Source organism: Salmo trutta, chromosome 30 (assembly GCF_901001165.1).
Source record: "Salmo trutta chromosome 30, fSalTru1.1, whole genome shotgun sequence".
In the NCBI taxonomy this organism is placed as follows: Eukaryota; Metazoa; Chordata; class Actinopteri; order Salmoniformes; family Salmonidae; genus Salmo; species Salmo trutta.
Window position 1 is genome coordinate 42,508,495 of NC_042986.1, and position 19,969 is coordinate 42,528,463.

Here is a 19,969-nt window from a genome sequence, read left to right on the forward strand (position 1 = left end):
GACGTGTCTGGACGTGTACGGACGTGTCTGGACGTGTACGGACGTGTACGGACGTGTCTGGACGTGAACGGACGTGTCTGGACGTGAACGGACGTGTCTGGACGTGAACGGACGTGAACGGATGTGTCTGGACGTGTACGGATGTGTACCCATGACCATATTGCTACCCTTTTCTTTCCTACAGCTTACACATGGGTTCATGAATAAAGGCACCCGTCCACTTGTGTACTACTCCAGTCAGTCTACCACAGGTTTGACACAGGGGCCTGGGGTCACAATGACCCCAGGACAGCGGGAGGGTTAAGAGACAATTTATTGGATAAATCCTTGCCGTCCCTTTTCCTTCCTTTCTGTGCCACCAAAAGGTGATTGTTACCATGGCTACGTTCAGTAGACTACTGGTAATGTTACCATGGTTATGTTCAGTAGGCTACTGGTAATGTTACCATGGTTATGTTCAGTAGACTACTGGTAATGTTACCATGGTTATGTTCAGTAGGCTACTAGTAATGTTACCATGGTTATGTTCAGTAGACTACTGGTAATGTTACCATGGTTATGTTCAGTAGACTACTGGTAATGTTACCATGGTTATGTTCAGTAGACTACTGGTAATATTACCATGGCTACTTTCAGTAGACTACTGGTCATGTTACCATGGTTATGTTCAGTAGGCTACTAGTAATGTTACCATGGTTATGTTCAGTAGACTACTGGTAATGTTACCATGGTTATGTTCAGTAGACTACTGGTAATGTTACCATGGTTATGTTCAGTAGACTACTGGTAATGTTACCATGGCTACTTTCAGTAGACTACTGGTCATGTTACCATGGTTATGTTCAGTAGACTACTGGTAATGTTACCATGGTTATGTTCAGTAGACTACTGGTAATGTTACCATGGTTATGTTCAGTAGACTACTGGTAATGTTACCATGGTTATGTTCAGTAGACTACTGGTAATGTTACCATGGCTACTTTCAGTAGACTACTGGTCATGTTACCATGGTTATGTTCAGTAGACTACTGGTAATGTTACCATGGTTATGTTCAGTAGACTACTGGTAATGTTACCATGGTTATGTTCAGTAGACTACTGCTAATGTTACCATGGTTATGTTCAGTAGACTACTGGTAATGTTACCATGGTTATGTTCAGTAGACTACTGGTAATATTACCATGGTTATGTTCAGTAGGCTACTGCTAATGTTACCATGGCTACATTCAGTAGGCTTCTGGTCATGTTACCATGGTTATGTTCAGTAGACTACTGGTAATGTTACCATGGTTATGTTCAGTAGACTACTGCTAATGTTACCATGGTTATGTTCAGTAGACTACTGGTAATGTTACCATGGTTATGTTCAGTAGACTACTGGTAATGTTACCATGGCTACTTTCAGTAGACTACTGGTCATGTTACCATGGTTATGTTCAGTAGACTACTGGTAATGTTACCATGGTTATGTTCAGTAGACTACTGGTAATGTTACCATGGTTATGTTCAGTAGACTACTGGTAATGTTACCATGGTTATGTTCAGTAGACTACTGGTAATGTTACCATGGTTATGTTCAGTAGACTACTGGTAATGTTACCATGGCTACATTCAGTAGGCTACTGGTAATGTTTCCAGGGACACATTCAGATGAAAAATGTTGTTGAAAGTTACAAATGAATAGATCCGCCGTTATTCCTTACATGTCAGAGAGGCATGTTTGTTCTATTTAGCATATTTCTATCTGAACCTTCTAAAACATTGCATCCTGTTGAACACTCCCCAGGTTGTTCGCTATAGCTAGCTAATGAGGTAAAATGACTGAACAAGTTGTGTAGTCTTAACAAATGGGTAACGTTCCAGTCTGCAATTAGCCTAGTTTCAGAACGGCCTGCGATATATAAATGTAAAATGTGGCCTGTCGATGCAGAAAAAGAAAAAAAAATCATAGTGCCGGTATTATGGGTCATGGGTTGAGCTAGACTAGAAATTCAAAGACGACCTACTTTTCTATACTCTACTGAGGGGAGAGAAACTTAGCTACACTGTTGTTTTACTATTAAACTCAATGCTGCTATTGTTTTTAATTTCGTAAAGCAGCTTGTGTTTCTTAACCAGGCAAACGGCTGGTGGTGACTGTTTAGCTACGGGGAACCAAGAGAGTCGCCGGCGCGATGTGTATTATCGGAGGTGGAGCCTGTCTGCCCACACTCATCACTTGCTACCCCGCAGCTCACCAGCTGATGTAGGCTGTGTTTGCTCGGTGTGGCGTGACCTTCCCAGTGCTGGACAAAACTACGATGCGTAAATGTGCTGCTCATATTAATTGTGCTTATCACAAAAAAGCTCTCAATCTCTCCAGAAACTCTTGTCCAGTCCACTTAGTTGTCAGATTTTAGTAATATTGAAAATCAATTCTGGTCTCGTTTTAGTCAACTGAAGTGAAACATTATTTTGGTTTGGTTATAGTTTTTTCTGGGTCTATTTAATCAGTTATAGTCTCGTCAATTGCCACTGAAAAATAGATGTAAGACTAATATTTTATCAGTATTTTTGTTGACGAAATTAACACTTTTAAAACCCCCTAGAGTTGATGTCCTCGCCCCCACTGAAAAATGATTTGCCTAATAAAAAAATCCCCATAAAAATCTGTCAGTTTAAGCTGTGATGTGTCTCAATCCACCGCATCCTCTGATGTCGCACTTCTGCATCTGTGGTGAAAGGTGACAGAACTAGAGTGGTGTTTGTCAGACCAGGAGACATCCCATCTGTGGGGAAAGGTGACAGAGCTAGAGTGGTGTTTGTCCAACCAATAAAGGGTAAAATACCAATAAATACCAATAAAGGGTTAAATATATGAAAATTTGAAAAAATACAAATGTTTCCTGATCATTCTTATATCTCTCAGATATAGGAAAGACACTTCAGAACAAACTTCCTTTTGATTTTTTGAAGGGACTATCAGTTACATTTACATTACATTTAAGTTATTTAGCAGACACTCTTATCCAGAGCGACTTACAAATTGGTGCATTCACCTTATGATATCCAGTGGAACAACCACTTTACAATAGTGCATCTAAATCTTTTAAGGGGGGGGGGTTAGAAGGATTACTTTATCCTATCCCAGGTATTCCTTAAAGAGGTGGGGTTTCAGGTGTCTCTGGAAGGTGGTGATTGACTCCGCTGTCCTGGCGTCGTGAGGGAGCTTGTTCCACCATTGGGGTGCCAGAGCAGCGAACAGTTTGGACTGGGCTGAGCGGGAACCGCGCTTCCTCAGAGGTAGGGGGGCCAGCAGGCCAGAGGTGGATGAACGCAGTGCCCTTGTTTGGGTGTAGGGCCTGATCAGAGCCTGAAGGTACGGAGGTGCCGTTCCCCTCACAGCTCCGTAGTCAAGCACCATGGTCTTGTAGCGGATGCGAGCTTCAACTGGAAGCCAGTGGAGAGAGCGGAGGAGCGGGGTGACGTGAGAGAACTTGGGAAGGTTGAACACCAGTTGTTCCATGTAGTGATTATGTTATTCAACCGTTTGTGCTAATAGCAGTAAATTAAAATGTTTATCAAATCATGTTTTTATATATTTGTTTGTTACTTCTTAAAATTCCAAATTAAATAACTAAATTATCCTCGGTATGACCTTCATAAAATAACTCCATATAGCTTAGTAGAACCCACTCCCCCTGCTTAGACTGTAGAGGGTTAACTAGCCTGCTAATATTGTTGCACTCGCTTCATCTAGGGGTCTTAGGCCTAGTTAACTGGTCTGTAACCTAATTTAAGATGTTTGCATATATGTGGGAAGTAAGTTCGACTAGGTGTATTAATGTCTGTAGCCAGGAGACAGCTACCTTACCTTAGATCCAGGGTCAGCTCTCTCTTGACCTCTTGGTTGGCCATTCCAAGGAGATAATGACTTGTTCAGATGGTGACGAAAAAGGAAACATACAAAAAATGCCCAAACGAAAGACTAAGCATTTGGACCAGGTTGCTGCTGCACCCTGGGGGAACGGAGTGGAAGTGGTTGTGAGCTGTACAGTCGTGGCCAAAAGTTTTGAGAATGACACAAATATTAATTTACACAACGTTTGCTGCTTCAGTGTCTTTAGATATTTTCGTCAGATGATACTATGGAATACTGAGGTATAATTACAAGCATTTCATAAGTGTCAAAGGCTTTTATTGACAATAATAACAGCCTCCCTGTGGCTCAGTTGGTAGAGCATGGTGTTTGCAATGGTGTTTGCAATGCCAGGGTTGTGGGTTTGATTCCCATGGGGGGCCAGTATGAGGAAAAAAAAAATGTATGAAATGAATTGAAATGTATGCATTCACTACTGTAAGTCGCTCTGGATAAGAGTGTCTGCTAAATGACTAAAATGTATAAATGTAACATGATGTTGATGCAAAGAGTCAATATTTGCAGTGTTGACCCTGCTTTTCAAGACCTCTGCAATTGGCACTGGCATGCTGTCAATTCACTTCTGGGCCACATCCTGACTGATGGCAGCCCATTCTTGCATAATCAATGCTTGGAGTTTGTCAGAATTGTGGGGTTTTGTTTGTCCACCTGCCTCTTAAGGATTGACCACAAGTTCTCAATGGGATTAAGTTCTCGGGAGTTTCCTGGCCATGGACCCAAAATATCAATGCTTTGTTCCCTAAGCCACTTAGTTATCACTTTTGCCTTATGGCAAGGTGCTCCATCATGCTGGAAAAGGCATTGTTCGTCACCAAACTGTTCCTGGATGGTTGGGAGAAGTTGCTCTCGGAGGATGTGTTGGTACCATTCTTTATTCATGGCTGTGTTCTTAGGCATAATTATGAGTGTGCCCACTCCCTTGGCTGAGAAGCAACCCCACACATGAATGGTCTCAGGATGCTTTACTGTTGGCATGACACAGAACTGATGGTAGAGCTCACCTTGTCTTCTCCAGACAAGCTTTTTTCCGGATGCCCCAAACAATCGTAAAGGGGATTTATCAGAAAAAATGACTTTACCCCAGTCCTCAGCAGTCCAATCCCTGTACCTTTTGCAGAATATCAGTATGTCCCTGATGTTTTTCCTGGAGAGAAGTGGCTTCTTTGCTGCCCTTCTTGACACCAGGTCATCCTCCAAAAGTCTTCGCCTCACTGTGCGTGCAGATGCACTCACACCTGCCTGCTGCCATTCCTGAGCAAGCTCTGTACTGGTGGTGCCCCGATCCCACAGCTGGATCAACTTTAGGAGACGGTCCTGGCGCTTGCTGGACTTTCTTGGGTGCCCTGAAGCCTTCTTCACAACAATTGAACCGCTCTCTTGAAGTTCTTGATGATCCGATAAATCTTTGATTTTGGTGCAATCTTACTGGCAGCAATATCCTTGCCTGTGGAGCACTTTTTGTGCAAAGCAATGATGACAGCACGTGTTTCCTTGCACGTAACCATGGTTGACAGAGGAAGAACAATGATTCCAAGCACCACCCTCCTTTTGAAGCTTCCAATCAGCATTATAGCGTGATCTCTAACCTTGTCCTCGTCAACACTCACACCTGTGTTAACGAGAGAATCACTGACATGATGTTAGCTGGTCCTTTTGTGGCAGGGCTGAAATGAAGTGGAATTGTTTTTTGGGGATTCAGTTCATTTGCATGGCAAAGAGGGACTTTGCAATTAATTGCAATTCATCTGATCACTCTTCATAACATTCTGGAGTACATTTCCATCATACAAACTGAGGCAGCAGACTTTGTGAAAATTAATATTTGTGTCATTCTCAAAGCTTTTGGCCACGACTGTAGTGTGTGGTCTTAACTACCTAGACCTATTCCCTAAAAGAAGCTATAGTGTTAGTAGCAAAGAGATGCCGGTAACATCTGCACACTGCTACCAATGCAGTGATGTGTATTATTGGGGCCAAATTTAAACATTGTCACCAACAAACAATAAGGGAGCAAATCATCTCGTCATCACTATTCTACTAGCTAGATGGCTTTTACAAGATGGCGCCGGAGAGGATGCTGCTAGTTTACTGGCTCTTAAAAACCTGTCTGGGAATCGCGTCGCGCGAAATACAAAACCTCATAAATGCTATAACTTCAATTTCTCAAACATATTACTATTTTACACCATTTTATAGATACACCTCTCCTGAATCGAACCACGTTGTCCGATTTCAAAAAGGCTTTACAGCAAAAGCAAAACATTAGATTATGTTAGGAGAGTACCCTGCCAAAAAAAAAATGACACTGCTATTTTCAAAGCAACTAGATGCATCACAAATACCCAAAATACAGCTAAATGCAGCACTAACCTTTGACAATCTTCATCAGATGACACTCCTAGGACATCATGTTACACAATACATGCATTTTTTGTTCGATAAAGTTCATATTTATATATAAAACAGCATTTTACATCGGCGCGTGACGTTCAGAAAATATTTTCCCTCAAATGCATCCGGTGAATCAGTGCTACAATTTACAAAATTACTATTCGAAAGCATTGTTAAAATGTAATATTGTCATTCAAAGAATTATAGATTAACATCTCGTGAATGCAACCGCATTGCCAGATTTAAAAATAACTTTACTGGGAAATCACACTTTGCAATAAACGACTTGGTATGCTCAGAAAAATAGGCTAGGCGATAAATGTTAGCGCCATCTTGGAACCATCTAAAATCAAAAATAATATTGTAAATATTCCCTTACCTTTGATTATCTTCATCAGAAGGCACTTCCAGGAATCCCAGGTCCCAAATCGGGTACGTTTTTTATCCGGCCGTGCAAATACTGCCCCCTATCCCCAACAAGTTAAATCCAAATAGCGGCGTTTTGTTGTGTGTTCAAGACACTATCCGAAGGGTAACGAAGGGTGACGCGCCCGGTGCGTTTCGTGACAAAAAAATTCAAAATATTCCATTACTGTACTTCGAAGCATGTCAAACGCTGTTTAAAATCTATTTTTATGCGATTTTTCTCATAAAAAAGCGATAATATTCCGTCCGGGAGTCGTTGTTTTCGTTCAAACACTGAAAATGAAAACATGGAGTCATCTCGTGCACGCGCACACCAGTCTCATTGTTCTCTGATCGACCACTTACCAAATGCGCTACTGTTTTTCAGCCATGGCCTGCAAAGTCATCATTCAACGTTCTGGTGCCTTCTGAGAGCCTATGGGAGCGTTAGAAAATGTCACGTTACAGCAGAGATCCCCTGTTTTGGATAGAGATGATCAAGAAGGCCAAGAAATGGTCAGAGAGGGTGCTTCCTGTTTGGAATCTTCTCAGGTTTTGGCCTGCCAAATGAGTTCTGTTATACTCACAGACACCATTCAAACAGTTTTAGAAACTTTGGAGTGTTTTCTATCCAAAGCTAATAATTATATGCATATTCTAGTTTCTGGGCAGGAGTAATAATCAGATTAAATTGGATACGTTTTTTATCCGGCCGTGAAAATACTGCCCCCTATCCATAACAAGTTAACCAACTGTGCCATTTTGTTTGTTTTTTCGCATTGTTTGTAAATTATTTTGTACATAATGTTGCTGCTACCGTCTCTTATGACCGAAAATTGTTTTTTTTCTTCTTAAAAACCTGTCTTATATCAGAACAGCGATTACTCACCTCGAATTGGACAAATAATCTTTTCTTTAATGAGTCGGACGGGAAGGATATACTCCAAACACCCGAACAGGCCATCATCCCCGTCATTCGGTAGGAGAAAGAAACAGAGATTTCACGGAAAGAGATCGTGGTGCCTTGTGAGGATCAGGCAACGCAAGGCTAATCTGCCTTTGCCATCCCTACTGTTAGCCAACGTTCAATCACTGGAAAATAAATGGGACGAACTGAAAGCACGTATATCCTACCAACGGGACATTAGAAACTGTAATATCTTATGTTTCACCAAGTCGTGGCTGAACGACGACATTTATAACATACAGCTGGCGGGTTATACACTGTATCGGCAGGATAGAACAGCAGCCTCTCGTAAGACACGGGGCAGGGGCCTATGTATATTTGTAAAACAACAGCTGGTGCACGATATCTAAGGAAGTCTCAAGATTTTGTTCGCCTGAGGTAGAGTATCTCATGATAAGCTGTAGACCAGACTATCTAGCTAGATAGTTTTCATCTGTATTTCTCATAGCTGTCTACATACCACCACAGACCGATGCTGGCACTAAAACCACACTCAATGAGCTGTATAAAGCCATAAGCAAACAGGAAAACGCACATCCAGAGGTGGCGCTCCTAGTGGCCGGTGACTTTACTGCAGGGAAACTTAAATCAGATGAACCTCATTTCTATCAGCATTTTAAATGTGCAACAAGAGGAAAAAAACTCTAGACCACCTTTACTCCACATACAGAGACGCATACAAAGTTCTCCCTCACCCTTCATTTGGCAAATCTGACCATAATTATATCCTCCTGATTCCTGTTTACAAGCAAAAATTAAAGCAGGAAGCACCAGTGACTAGATCAATAAAAAAGTGGTCAGATGAAGCAGATGCTAATCTACAGGACTGTTTTGCTAGCACAGATTGGAATATGTTCCGGAATTCTTCAGATAGCATTGAGGAGAATACCACATCAGTCACTGGCTTCATCAATAAGTGCATCGATGATGTCGCCCCCACATTGACTGTACGTACATACCCCAACCAGAAGCCATGGATTACAGGCAACATTCGCAATGAGCTAAAGGGAAGAGCTAACACTTTCAAGGAGCAGGACTCTAACCCAGAAGCTTATAAGAAATCGCACTTTGCCTTCCGATGAACAACCAAACAGGTAAAGCGTCAACACAGGACTAAGATCAAATCTTACTACACCGGCTCCGACGCTCGTCGGATGTGGCAGGGCTTGCAGGGCTTGCCCTCTTACAAAGGGAAGCACAGCCAAGAGCTGCCCAGTGACATGAGCCTACCAGACAAGCTTAAGAACTTATATGCTCGCTTCGAGGCAAGTAACACTGAAACATGCAAGAGAGCACCAGCTGTTCCAGATGACTGTGTGATCTCCCTCTCCGCAGCTGATGTAAGTAAGACATTTAAACAAGTCAACATTCTCAAGGCTGCAGGGTCTGACGGATTGCCAGAAAGTGTACTCCGAGCATGAGCTGACCATTGGCAAGTGTCTTAACTGACATTTTCAACCTCACTCTGTCTGAGTCTGTAATACCAACATCTTTCAAGAAGACCACCATAGTCCCTGTGCCCAAGAACCCTAAGGTAACCTGCCTAAAAGACTACCGACCCGTAGCACTCACATCTGTAGCCATGCAATGCTTTTAAAGGCTGGTCATGGCTCACATCAACACCATTATCCCAGAAACCCTAGACCCACTCCAATTTGCATTCCGCCCCAACAGATCCACAGATGATGCAATCTCTATTGCACTCCACACTGCCCTTTCCCACCTGGACAAAAGGAACACCTTTGTGAGAATGCTATTCATTGACTACAGCTCAGCATTCAACACCATATAGTGCCCTCAAAGCTCATCAATAAGCCAAGGACAATGGGACTAAACACTTTTCTCTTCAACTGGGTCCTGGACTTCCTGATGGACCGCCCCCAGGTGTTGAGGGTAGGTAACAATAGGGGCCCATTATAGACTGATAATTGTTTTGTCAGTGGGCAAACGTACAAAATCAGCAGGGGATCAAATACTTTTTTCCCTCACTGTAGTTAACAATAATCCTGAATGGTAAAAAGACATTCAGGTTCAGATGAGCTCTCAGCCTTACAGAGTTGGAACTCATGTTTAATGTAGTATATTGTAGATTACCTGTTCCATTTGAAAAGCAGGCTAGATAGAGTTTTTTGAAAGGGGGGATCATAATCACACCAGCGAGAACGAAAGAGACTTCTTCTAAACATCAATGATGTGAAGTGTTTCTTTTTTAAATAACAACTTAGAAATTGTCTTTTGAGGTTCAGGATTGCTCCCTTCAGCTGCCAGGGTTTGTTAAAAACAATTCCACTGAACTGAATTTAGCTTTGTATTAAAGAGCTATAGGGCTGTCGGAGTTTTCCAGCTGCTCAGTTTTTAGAGAGGTAGTTTTGAAAGGCAGGCTGTGGAAATGTCTGAGCAAATGTCAGAGATTAAGTGATTATACCTCGAGGGAGGGAAAAAAACAGAATGACTCCATGTGCTTATTTTGGATTGTGTGATGGAATTTATTTCTACGTTGAATTGTTTTGTGAATGAAAGCTCATCCACAATAGAACATATTAAGTGTCATTCCGTATGTCTACGGGACCTGTGTTTTCAAAGAGATTGGATTCTTAGGGGTGATTTGTTTGATTGGATGATTCTGTCCTCTCATTCCTTCTACTATAATAAACCCTCTGTCCTATTGGTTGTTGGTTGTTGAGCAACAAAACCGAGGTGTGCACAACTATGGGCAAAACTGACGGGGTTGGCTTAGATTGTTGACGACATTTTAACTATATTTCGTCTCCAAATGTGTATTGAAAACATAAATACATTTGCACAATGAGCACTTGTTGTCTCTCAAATACATCGTTACAGTTGTTGGTTAGCAAGCTAACAATTTCGATTCATATTAGCATAGATGTGACAATCAAAACAAGACATGGTATCAAAAACAAGATACAACTCGCTGAAATGAGCCTCTACGATTCCCCACACGGCAGCTTCTTGTCCTTGTTGCTAACTACACTGCCTTCAGAAAGTATTCATACCCCCTTGACTTAATTTTTTTTAATTTCACCTTTATTTAACCAGGTAAGCCAGTTGAGAACAAGTTCTCATTTACAACTGCGACCTGGCCAAGATAAAGCAAAGCAGTGTGACAAAAACAACAACACTGTTACACATGGAGTAAAACAAACATACTGTCAATAACACAATAGAAAAATCTGTATACAGTATGTGCAAATGAAGTTAGGAGGTAAGGCAATAAATAGGCAATAGTAGCGAAGTAATTACAATTTTGCAATTAACACTGGAGTGATAGATGTGCAGCTGAGGATGTGCAAGTAGAAATACTGGTGTGCAAAAGAGCAGAAAAACCAAAACAAATATGGGATGAGGTAGGTAGTTGGTTGGTTGGGCTATTTACAGATGGGCTGTGTACAGCTGCAGTGATTGGTAAACTGCTATGACAGCTGATGCTTAAAGTTAGTGAGGGAGATATAAGTCTCCAACTTCAATGATTTTTGCAATTCGTTACAGTCATTGGCAGCAGCGAACTGGAAGGAGAGGCGGCCAATGGAGGTGTTGGCTTTGGGGATGACCAGTGAGATATACCTTCTGGAGCGCGTGCTAGGGGTGGGTGTTGTTATGGTGACCAGTGAGCGGAGATAAGTTGGAGCTTTACCTAGCAAAGACATAGATGACCTGGAGCCAGTGGGTTTGGCAACGAATATGTAGCAAGGACCAGCCAACGAGAGCATACAGGTCGCAGTGGTGGGTAGTATATGGGGCTTTGGTGACAAAACGGAAGGCACTGTGATAGACTGCATCCAATTTGCTGAGTAGAGTGTTGGAGGCTATTTTGTAAATGACATCGCCGAAGTCAAGGATTGTTAGGACAGTCAGTTTTCCGAGAGTATGTTTGGCAGCATGTGTGAAGGAGGCTTTGTTGCGAAATAGGAAGACGATTCTAGATTTAATTTTGTATTGGAGATGCTTAATGTGAGTCTGGAAGGAGAGTTTACAGTCTAACCAGACACCTAGGTATTTGTAGTTGTCCACATATTCTAAGTCAGAACCGTCCAGAGTAGTGATGCTAGTATATTTTTTCCTCCCCATCTAAACACAATAACCCGTAATGACAAAGTGAAAACATGTTTAAAACATTTTTTGAAAATGTTTTGAAAATTAAATACAGAAATATGTAATTTACATAAGTATTCACACCCCTGAGTCAATACTTGTTAGATTCACCTTTGGCAACAATTACAGCTGTGAGTCTTTCTGGGTAAGTTTCTAAGAGCCCTTCACACCTGGATTGTACAATATTTTCACATTGGAACATGCAATCTCTTCTTGGTAAGCAACTCCAGTGTATATTTGGCCTTGTGTTTAAGGTTATTGTCCTGCTGATAGGTGAATTTGTCTCCCATTGTCTGTTGGAAAAAAGACTGAACCAGGTTTTGCTCTTTGATTTTGCCTGTGCTTAGCTCTATTTCGTTTCTTTTTATCCTAAAAAACTCCCTAGTCCTTGCCGATGACAAGCATACCCATAACATGACGCAGCCACCACCATGCCTAAAGATATGAAGAGTGGTACTCAGTGATATGTGGTGGATTTTCCCCAAAACTTATTGCAGTTTTACTTGTGCCTTATTGCAAACAGGATACATGTTTTGGAATATTTTTTATTCTGTACAGGCTTACTTCTATTCACTCTGCATTGTGGAGTAACAACAATGTTGTTGATCCAGTTTTCTCCTATTATAGCCAAATAAACTCTGTAACTGTTTTAAAGTCATCATTGGCCTCATGGTGAAATTCCTGAGCAGTTTCCTTCCTCTCCGGCAACTGAGTTAGGACATGTTAAGCACATGTTTACCCTTGAAGTTATTTAGGCGTGCCATAACAAGGGTTTGAAAACGTATTGGCTGAAGACATTTCAGCTTTTCATTTTTTATTAATTTATAAAATGTTCTAAAACATATATCCACTTTTACATTATGGGGTGTTGTGTGTAGATCAGTGTCACAAAATCTCAATTTAATCCATTTTAAATTCAAGCTGTAACACAATTGTATATTTTTTTAATCTTTTAATGTAATTTATCCTTTATTTAACTAGGCAAAATGTGGAAAAAGTCAAGGGGTGTGAATCATTTGTGCTAGCCCTATGTCCTAACCCTAGTCCTAACCCTCATGTCCTAACCCTAGTCCTAATCCTCATGTCCTAACCCTAGTCCTAACCCTCATGTCCTAACCCTAGTCCTAACCCTCATGTCCTAACCCTCATGTCCTAACCCTAGGCCTAATCCTCATGTCCTAACCCTAGTCCTAACCTAGTCCTAACCCTCATGTCCTAACCCTCATGTCCTAGCCCTCATGTCCTAACCCTAGTCCTAACCCTAGTCCTAAGCCTCATGTCCTAACCCTAGTCCTAGCCCTCATGTCCTAACCCTAGTCCTAACCCTCATGTCCTAACCCTAGTCCTAACCCTCATGTCCAACTCTAGTCCTAACCCTCATGTCCTAGCCCTCATGTCCTAACCCTCATGTCCTAACCCTAGTCCTAACCCTCGTGTCCTAAACCTCATGTCCTAACCCTAGTCCTAACCCTCATGTCCTAACCCTAGTCCTAACCCTATGTCCTAACCCTAATCCTAACCCTCATGCCCTAACCCTAGTCCTAACCCTAGTCCTAACCCTTACATTAACCCTCTGTCATGTCTCCCTCCCAGGTTTAGAGTGTAGTGTAGTCCTCCCGGACCCTCGTAGCTACTGGGACTCTATGTCCAACCTTAACCTTAACCCCTATGTCCTGTTTCTAACCCTAACCCTGTCTCCTGTCTCTCTCCTAGGTATAGAGTGTAACATAGTCCTTCCAGACCCCCGTAGCTACTGGGACCCGGTGTTCGGCACCTGCGTCTTCCTCTTTTCCTTCCTCATCCCGGTTACCATCATCAGTGTCTGCTACAGCCTGATGGTCAATCGCCTTCGCAGCGTCCGCATCCTGTCCGGCTCCAAGGAGAAGGACCGCAACCTGCGCCGCATCACCCGCATGGTCCTGGTCGTAGTGGCAGCCTTCGTGGTCTGTTGGACCCCCGTCCAGATCATGGCTCTGGCCCAGTTGCTGGGTTTCAACCTGGGTAGCCTCCTCACCATGGCCCTGATGCACTTCTGTATCGCGCTGGGCTACGTCAACAGCAGTCTTAACCCAGTCCTCTACGCCTTCCTGGACGAGAACTTCAAGAGGTGCTTCAGGGAGTTCTGCCACCCGGGTCCGTTCCGCCTGGATAGCCGGCAGCAGTCTGGTCGGATGAGGAGCATCGCCCGTGAAGTTGCCTACAACTGCAAAACGGCGGATGGGAATACAAATCCCGCATGACTAGGCGTGGAGCTGCCCCTGGTCTGCCAGGAGCCCCAGAACAACCACCACCAAGGGACAGGGAGCTCCAACACAGAGCTCACGCAGATCACTACCATCTAGCAGCACGTCGGCCCCCTGGGCTGGGGCCGAATGGGGACGGGCCAGGGTAGGGGCAGAGCCTGGGAGCCGGAAGTAGCCCGGGGCAGGGGCAATGTGCGAATGGCCTGGTTGGTGCCGGAACCGGATCTGTGCCGGAGCGGCTTGGAGGCCGAACAGCAGGGTCATATATTCTAACAGACTTTCTACTCGGGACTAAGGGGCTCTACTTCTCTGTGTCTTTGGTAAACATGGTTGTCATTTTGTCATATTTTAGTTGATTGATCATTTTTGGGTCGATTAAGCTTAGAGTTTATGTCTGTGACTTTAGGTCTGTGTGCTTCAAGGACGATTTCCAGGAAAAGTCAACAGTTTTTTTTTTGCGCACGCTTCTCTCCACTCTGAGTCTGGCCCATTGTTGGTTGGTTGATTAATGATGTGGTTGTCATTTTTTCCTTGTGTTGTACGGATGCTTTTTTTGTCTGTTTCTATGCTGTAAGTAATTACTGTAAGTGGAGGTTTCTTTGTGTATTTCTGTTTTATTTTGTTTGCTGAGGAACAACCTATCTGACTCCATGGCCTTAGATACCAAGCAAAGTCTGTTATAAATGCTATCCACTTATCCTGGATAAAGCGTGTTAGTCATTGATGGTGCTTTACTGTTTGTTTTCTATCACCTTGCAGGTGTAGGAACGGGCAGCACATCACAACAGAGACTTGCTTGTTTGAAGCCTTTATTCATTGTTACCAATGAAATAATAATTTAGATCATGATGATGCTGCCTGAGGTTCCACTTATACATATTTTTTGCTTGTCGTCCTGTAAAAAAGAAACAACAGTATTTTGTATTACTAATACAATACTAATACCATACTATTACTAATACTTTTGTATTACAATGTGTTTTGGAGCAGCACAGTCTTAAAGTAAGATTACTTAAAAAAGGGAAAAACAAAGTGCAGCAAAATTAAAATATATAATTATATATAATGTGGTGTGCATAGAAATATAATTAATTATATTCATTCTATTTTTATGGTGGTGTTACTCTGTATATATAGACATGCTATATAAAGGTATGTAAAAGTATATAAGTATTGTTACAGTCATCTATCTAAGAGACTTTTAAGACTTCTGTCTTTATATATGAATCATGTTATTGGTGTATATTTGCCTCTTGAGTCTGTATGCGTGCTGTTAACTCTTTGTGTACAGAGGCGCAGGTAGAATCTTTCCTAGGGTTGCAAAATTCTGGTAACTTTGCCAAAAAGTATTGGTTTGGGGATTCCAGATGTCCTGCTTATTCCCTCCTGATTCCTGGAATCTTTCAACCAGTTTTTTCTTGAATAACAGGGAATTCTGGGAAAGTTATCAGAGTATTTCCATTAGTTTACATTTCCAGACCACTTGAATGTCAACAGAAAATTCTCAAAAAGCCAAATCTAGCAAAAAAATGTTGTTGTAATTAATATTAAAAGAGAAAAACAGTGTTTGCGTAAATGGTTGTTGCTGTAATGAAGATTGTAACAGTATGTTTACTCATGAACTGCATTTTAAGTAGCTATTTATTATTATTAATGAATGGTTAATTTGCTGATGCTAAAGACATTTTATATGCTAGGCAACTTGTTGTTGATGCTAAAGACAGTTTCTATGCTAGCCAACTTGTTGTTGATGCTAAAGACAGTTGATATGCTAGCCAGCTTGTTGTTGATGCTAAAGAACATTTGCTGAAGCTTGAATTTGAAAATTGTATATTTTTATCTGAATATTAATAAAATGGTGTTGATGGGAAGCTTCCTTCGGTTTTGTTTTATTCTCTTCAGTATTAATAGAACCTGTATTAGCAACCCACATAGAATAACCACTGAAAACGATAGTTCATCTCAAATAAAGTTTTACCTTTATATTTCAATTTACCTCATGCTTCTGAGAGCACAGTTAGCTGGGTCCATCCGTTTCCATTATTATTGCTACAAACTCCAAAAAATGCTAGTCAGGTGATGGTGTGCATTGCTGAATAACCCGCTAACAGACTTTCAGACTTGTCTGGATTTGTCATAAGCGTCGTTGTAGGGAGCGGACCGAACTGCAGCAGGTATAGTGAACATTTTCTTTTTATTAGAAGGAAAAACCAAAATACACTTACACAAAACAAATGACGAAAAACAGTCCCGTAAGGTGCTCAGACTATACAGGGAAACAACCACCCACAAACACAAGAGAAAATTAACCCACTTAAATATGGCCTCCAATTAGAGGCAACGACAACCAGCTGCCTCTAATTGGAGGTCGTTCCAAAACCCCAACATAGAAATAGAAAACCCAGATAAACACATAGAAATAGAAAATATAGAACATACACCAAAAACCCCAAAACACACAAACAAACACCCTCTGCCACGCCCTGACCAACCTACAATAACAAACAACCCCTTTTACTGGTCAGGACGTGACAGTACCCCCCCCAAAGCTGCAGACCCCGGATGCAACGAAACACAAAACCCCACAAAAAATAACCCCAAACTAAAGGGAGGGAAGGGAGGGTGGCTACCGTCACTGACGGCTCCCGTGCTACACCCCCCCCTCCCCATTCCTCCAACTACAGAGGTGGCTCAGGCTCCGGCTTTAGTCCCCATCCTAACCTACCCACCCCCTTGAAGGCTTATGGCTGTAGACCACTGCTAAAGGCTCTGTGCTAAGGTGCGTCGCTGGAGACCTCGGGCTGAGGAGCGTCGCTGGAGACCTCCGGCTGAGGCGCATCTCTGGAGACCTCGGGCTGAGGCGCGTCTCTGGAGACCTCGGGCTGTGGGCCGTCTCTGCAGGCTCCGGACTGTGGGCCGTCTCTGCAGGCTCCGGACTGTGGGCCGTCTCTGCAGGCTCCGGACTGTGGGCCGTCTCTGCAGGCTCCGGACTGTGAGCCGTCTCTGCAGGCTCCGGACTGTGAACCGTCTCTGTCGGCTCTGGACTGTAGGACGTCGCCGGTAGCACTGGACGGGGAACTGTCGTCAGAAGCTCTAGACGGGGCACTGTCGCCGGAAGCTCTGCACGGGGCACTGTTGCCGGAAGCTCTGGACGGGGAACTGTCGCAGGAAGCTCTGGACGGGGAACTGTCGCCGGAAGCTCTGGACTGGGCAGGCGCACTAAAGGCCTGGTGCGTGGGGCTGGCTTTGGAGGCGCCAGACTAGGGACGCGCACCACAGGGCTAGTGCGAGGAGCAGGAACAGGACATACTGGACTGGGCAGGCGCCCTAAAGGCCTGGTGCGTGGGGCTGGCTTTGGAGGCGCCAGACTAAGGACGCGCACCACAGAGCTAGTGCGAGGAGCAAGAACTGGATACACTGGGCCTTGACTACGCACTGGAGGTCTGGAGCGCACAGCCTGCACAACCCGTCCTGGCTGGATTGTTACTGTAGCCCGGCATGGGCGGAGTGCTGGCACAGGACGAACTGGGCTGTGCCGAGGCATGATGGCTGCCGTGCGTAGAGCAGGCTCAGGGTAGCCTGGGCCTAGGAGACGCACTGGTGGCCAGATGTATTGAGCAGGCATACTTCTCCCTGGCTGGATGCCCACTCTAGCACGGCACTTGCGGGGGGCTGGTATCGCTCGTACCAGACTGTGCGTGCAGATGGGCGAGACCGTGCACACTTCCGCATAGCACGGTGCTCTCACCTCCAAACACTCCCCATAATAAGCACGAGGAGTTGGTTCAGGCCTATTGCCTGACTTACTCCAACTTCCCGTGTGCCCCTCTTCCAATTTTTTGGGGGGCTGCCTCCTCACCTCCTGAAATGGAGGATATAGTGGCTTGTACCTCCGACGCTCAGCCTTTGCTGCCTCCAGCTCCTCCTTCGGGCGCCGGTACTCCCCAACCTGGTGCCATGGTCCTGCCCCATCCAGGATCTCCTCCCAGGTCCATGACTCCCTATACTTTTCCTGCTGCTCCTTCCTCCGCTGCTTGGTCTTTCGTTGGTGGGTGGTTCTGTCATAAGCGTCGTTGTAGGGAGCGGACCAAACTGCAGCAGGTATAGTGAACATCTTCTTTTATTAGAAGGAATAACCAAAATACACTTACACAAAACAAACGACGAAAACCAGTCCCATAAGGTGCTCAGACTATACAGGGAAACAACCACACACAAACACAAGAGAAAATTAACCCACTTAAATATGGCCTCCAATTAGAGGAAACAACAACCAGCTGGCTCTAATTGGAGGTTGTTCCAACATAGAAATAATGTACCCAGATAAACACATAGAAATAGAAAATATAGAACATACACCAAAAACCCCGAAACACACAAAACAAACACCCTCTGCCACGCCCTTACCAACCTACAATAACAAACACCCCCTTTTACTGGTCAGGACGTGACAGGTTTAGGGTTGCAAAAGTCCGGTAACTTGGTTGTCCAGAAATCCTGGTTGGAAGATTTTCGGGAAGCAAAAGTGATAAGCAGAAATCCTCTAATCAGGAGTTTTTTGGTGAAGTTACCAGAATTGTGCAACCCTGGTCTGGATGAGCCGCAAACACTTAAGATAAAATGGAAACAAGGTACAACTTTAATTATTCCCATTTCATCCGTTGCATCCATTTCATCCCGTTGCATCCACATTAATGTATTTTATTGTATTTTGTTAGGGATCCCCATTAGCTGCAATCAAGTAAGCAACTTCTCTTCCTGGTGTCCAAACACACAAATTACATATAAAACAAAACAGTACATCATACAACACAACTACATATACACATTTACATTTTAGCCGACGCTCTTATCCAGAGCGACTTACAGTAGTGAATGCATACATTTCATTTCATACATTTTTTTTCCTGTACTGGCCCCCCATGGGAATACAAACCCACAACCCTGGCATTGCAAACACCATGCGTTGCAAACACCATGCTCTACCAACTGAGCTACAGGGAGGGAAACACTACATATCCACAACATGTACAACATATAACATTACTACAACACTACATATCCACAACATGTACAACATCAACACATAACATTACTACAGTGTACGTGTGTGTGTGGAGTACGTGTGCTAGCAAGTGCATATTTGTTTGTGTGTGTTTACCTTTGTGTGTCTTCACAGTCCACAGTGGTTTGTATATAGTTTGATCAGTTTTTTTTGCTTGCATCAGTTACCTGATGTGGAATAGAGTTCCATGTAGTCATGGCTCTATGTAGTACTGTGCTTCTCCCATAGTCTGTTCTGGACTTGGAGACTGTGAAGAGACCCCTGGTGGCATGTCTTGTGGGGTACTCATGTAGAAGTGTTGAGAAACATATTATATTCTTATTAACAATAATAAATGACCCCATCTATTATTTACCATTAATTTCTGTTGGGCCTAATTCCTAATCTGAAACACAACCAAAACAAACTCCAAATGCAGTTTGTAAAGTTACAAGCTTGATGTAGTCATTGAATGATAGGATTATAGGACCAAAATACTACACTTTTGACTACTTTAATACACTGTACGTGCATGTGTCCAAATGACACCTTCAAATGGGGGGTACTAGATGCATAAAGTGCTTTCATTTGTAAATGGTAGAACAGATATGTATGAAAATACCCCCCAATAAAAGGTGATATTAGGTACTGTTGCCTCATGAAACATTTGATCTCAAAATCCCAAATTCTGGAGTATAGAGACAAATTAAAAGTGTTTCCTTCACTATCCAAATAAAAATGGAGGGGAGTGTAGATCAGGATTACACAAGATAAACAAGTGTAACATTTGTGTTGAATTTCTAGTCCTGCCGCGACAACGCTAAAGTGTAAAATAGGCTACACGTCACAAAATATTGCACAACGTTAGCCTTATGCTATCAACCCTCAA

The 19,969-nt window shown here is 43.1% G+C and overlaps 1 protein-coding gene across 1 annotated transcript in view; it reads left to right on the forward strand.

Annotated features, from left to right (window-relative positions):
* LOC115168727 (nociceptin receptor) overlaps positions 1 to 15,912 on the forward strand; it is an 86,679-nt gene extending 70,767 nt beyond the window's left edge. Inside the window, exon 4 of the mRNA XM_029724247.1 lies at positions 13,507 to 15,912. Within this exon, the coding sequence (XP_029580107.1) occupies positions 13,507 to 14,033 (527 nt within the window). The 3' untranslated portion in view covers positions 14,034 to 15,912. The remainder of the gene's footprint in view (positions 1 to 13,506) is intronic.
* The last annotated feature ends 4,057 nt before the right edge of the window (positions 15,913 to 19,969 follow it).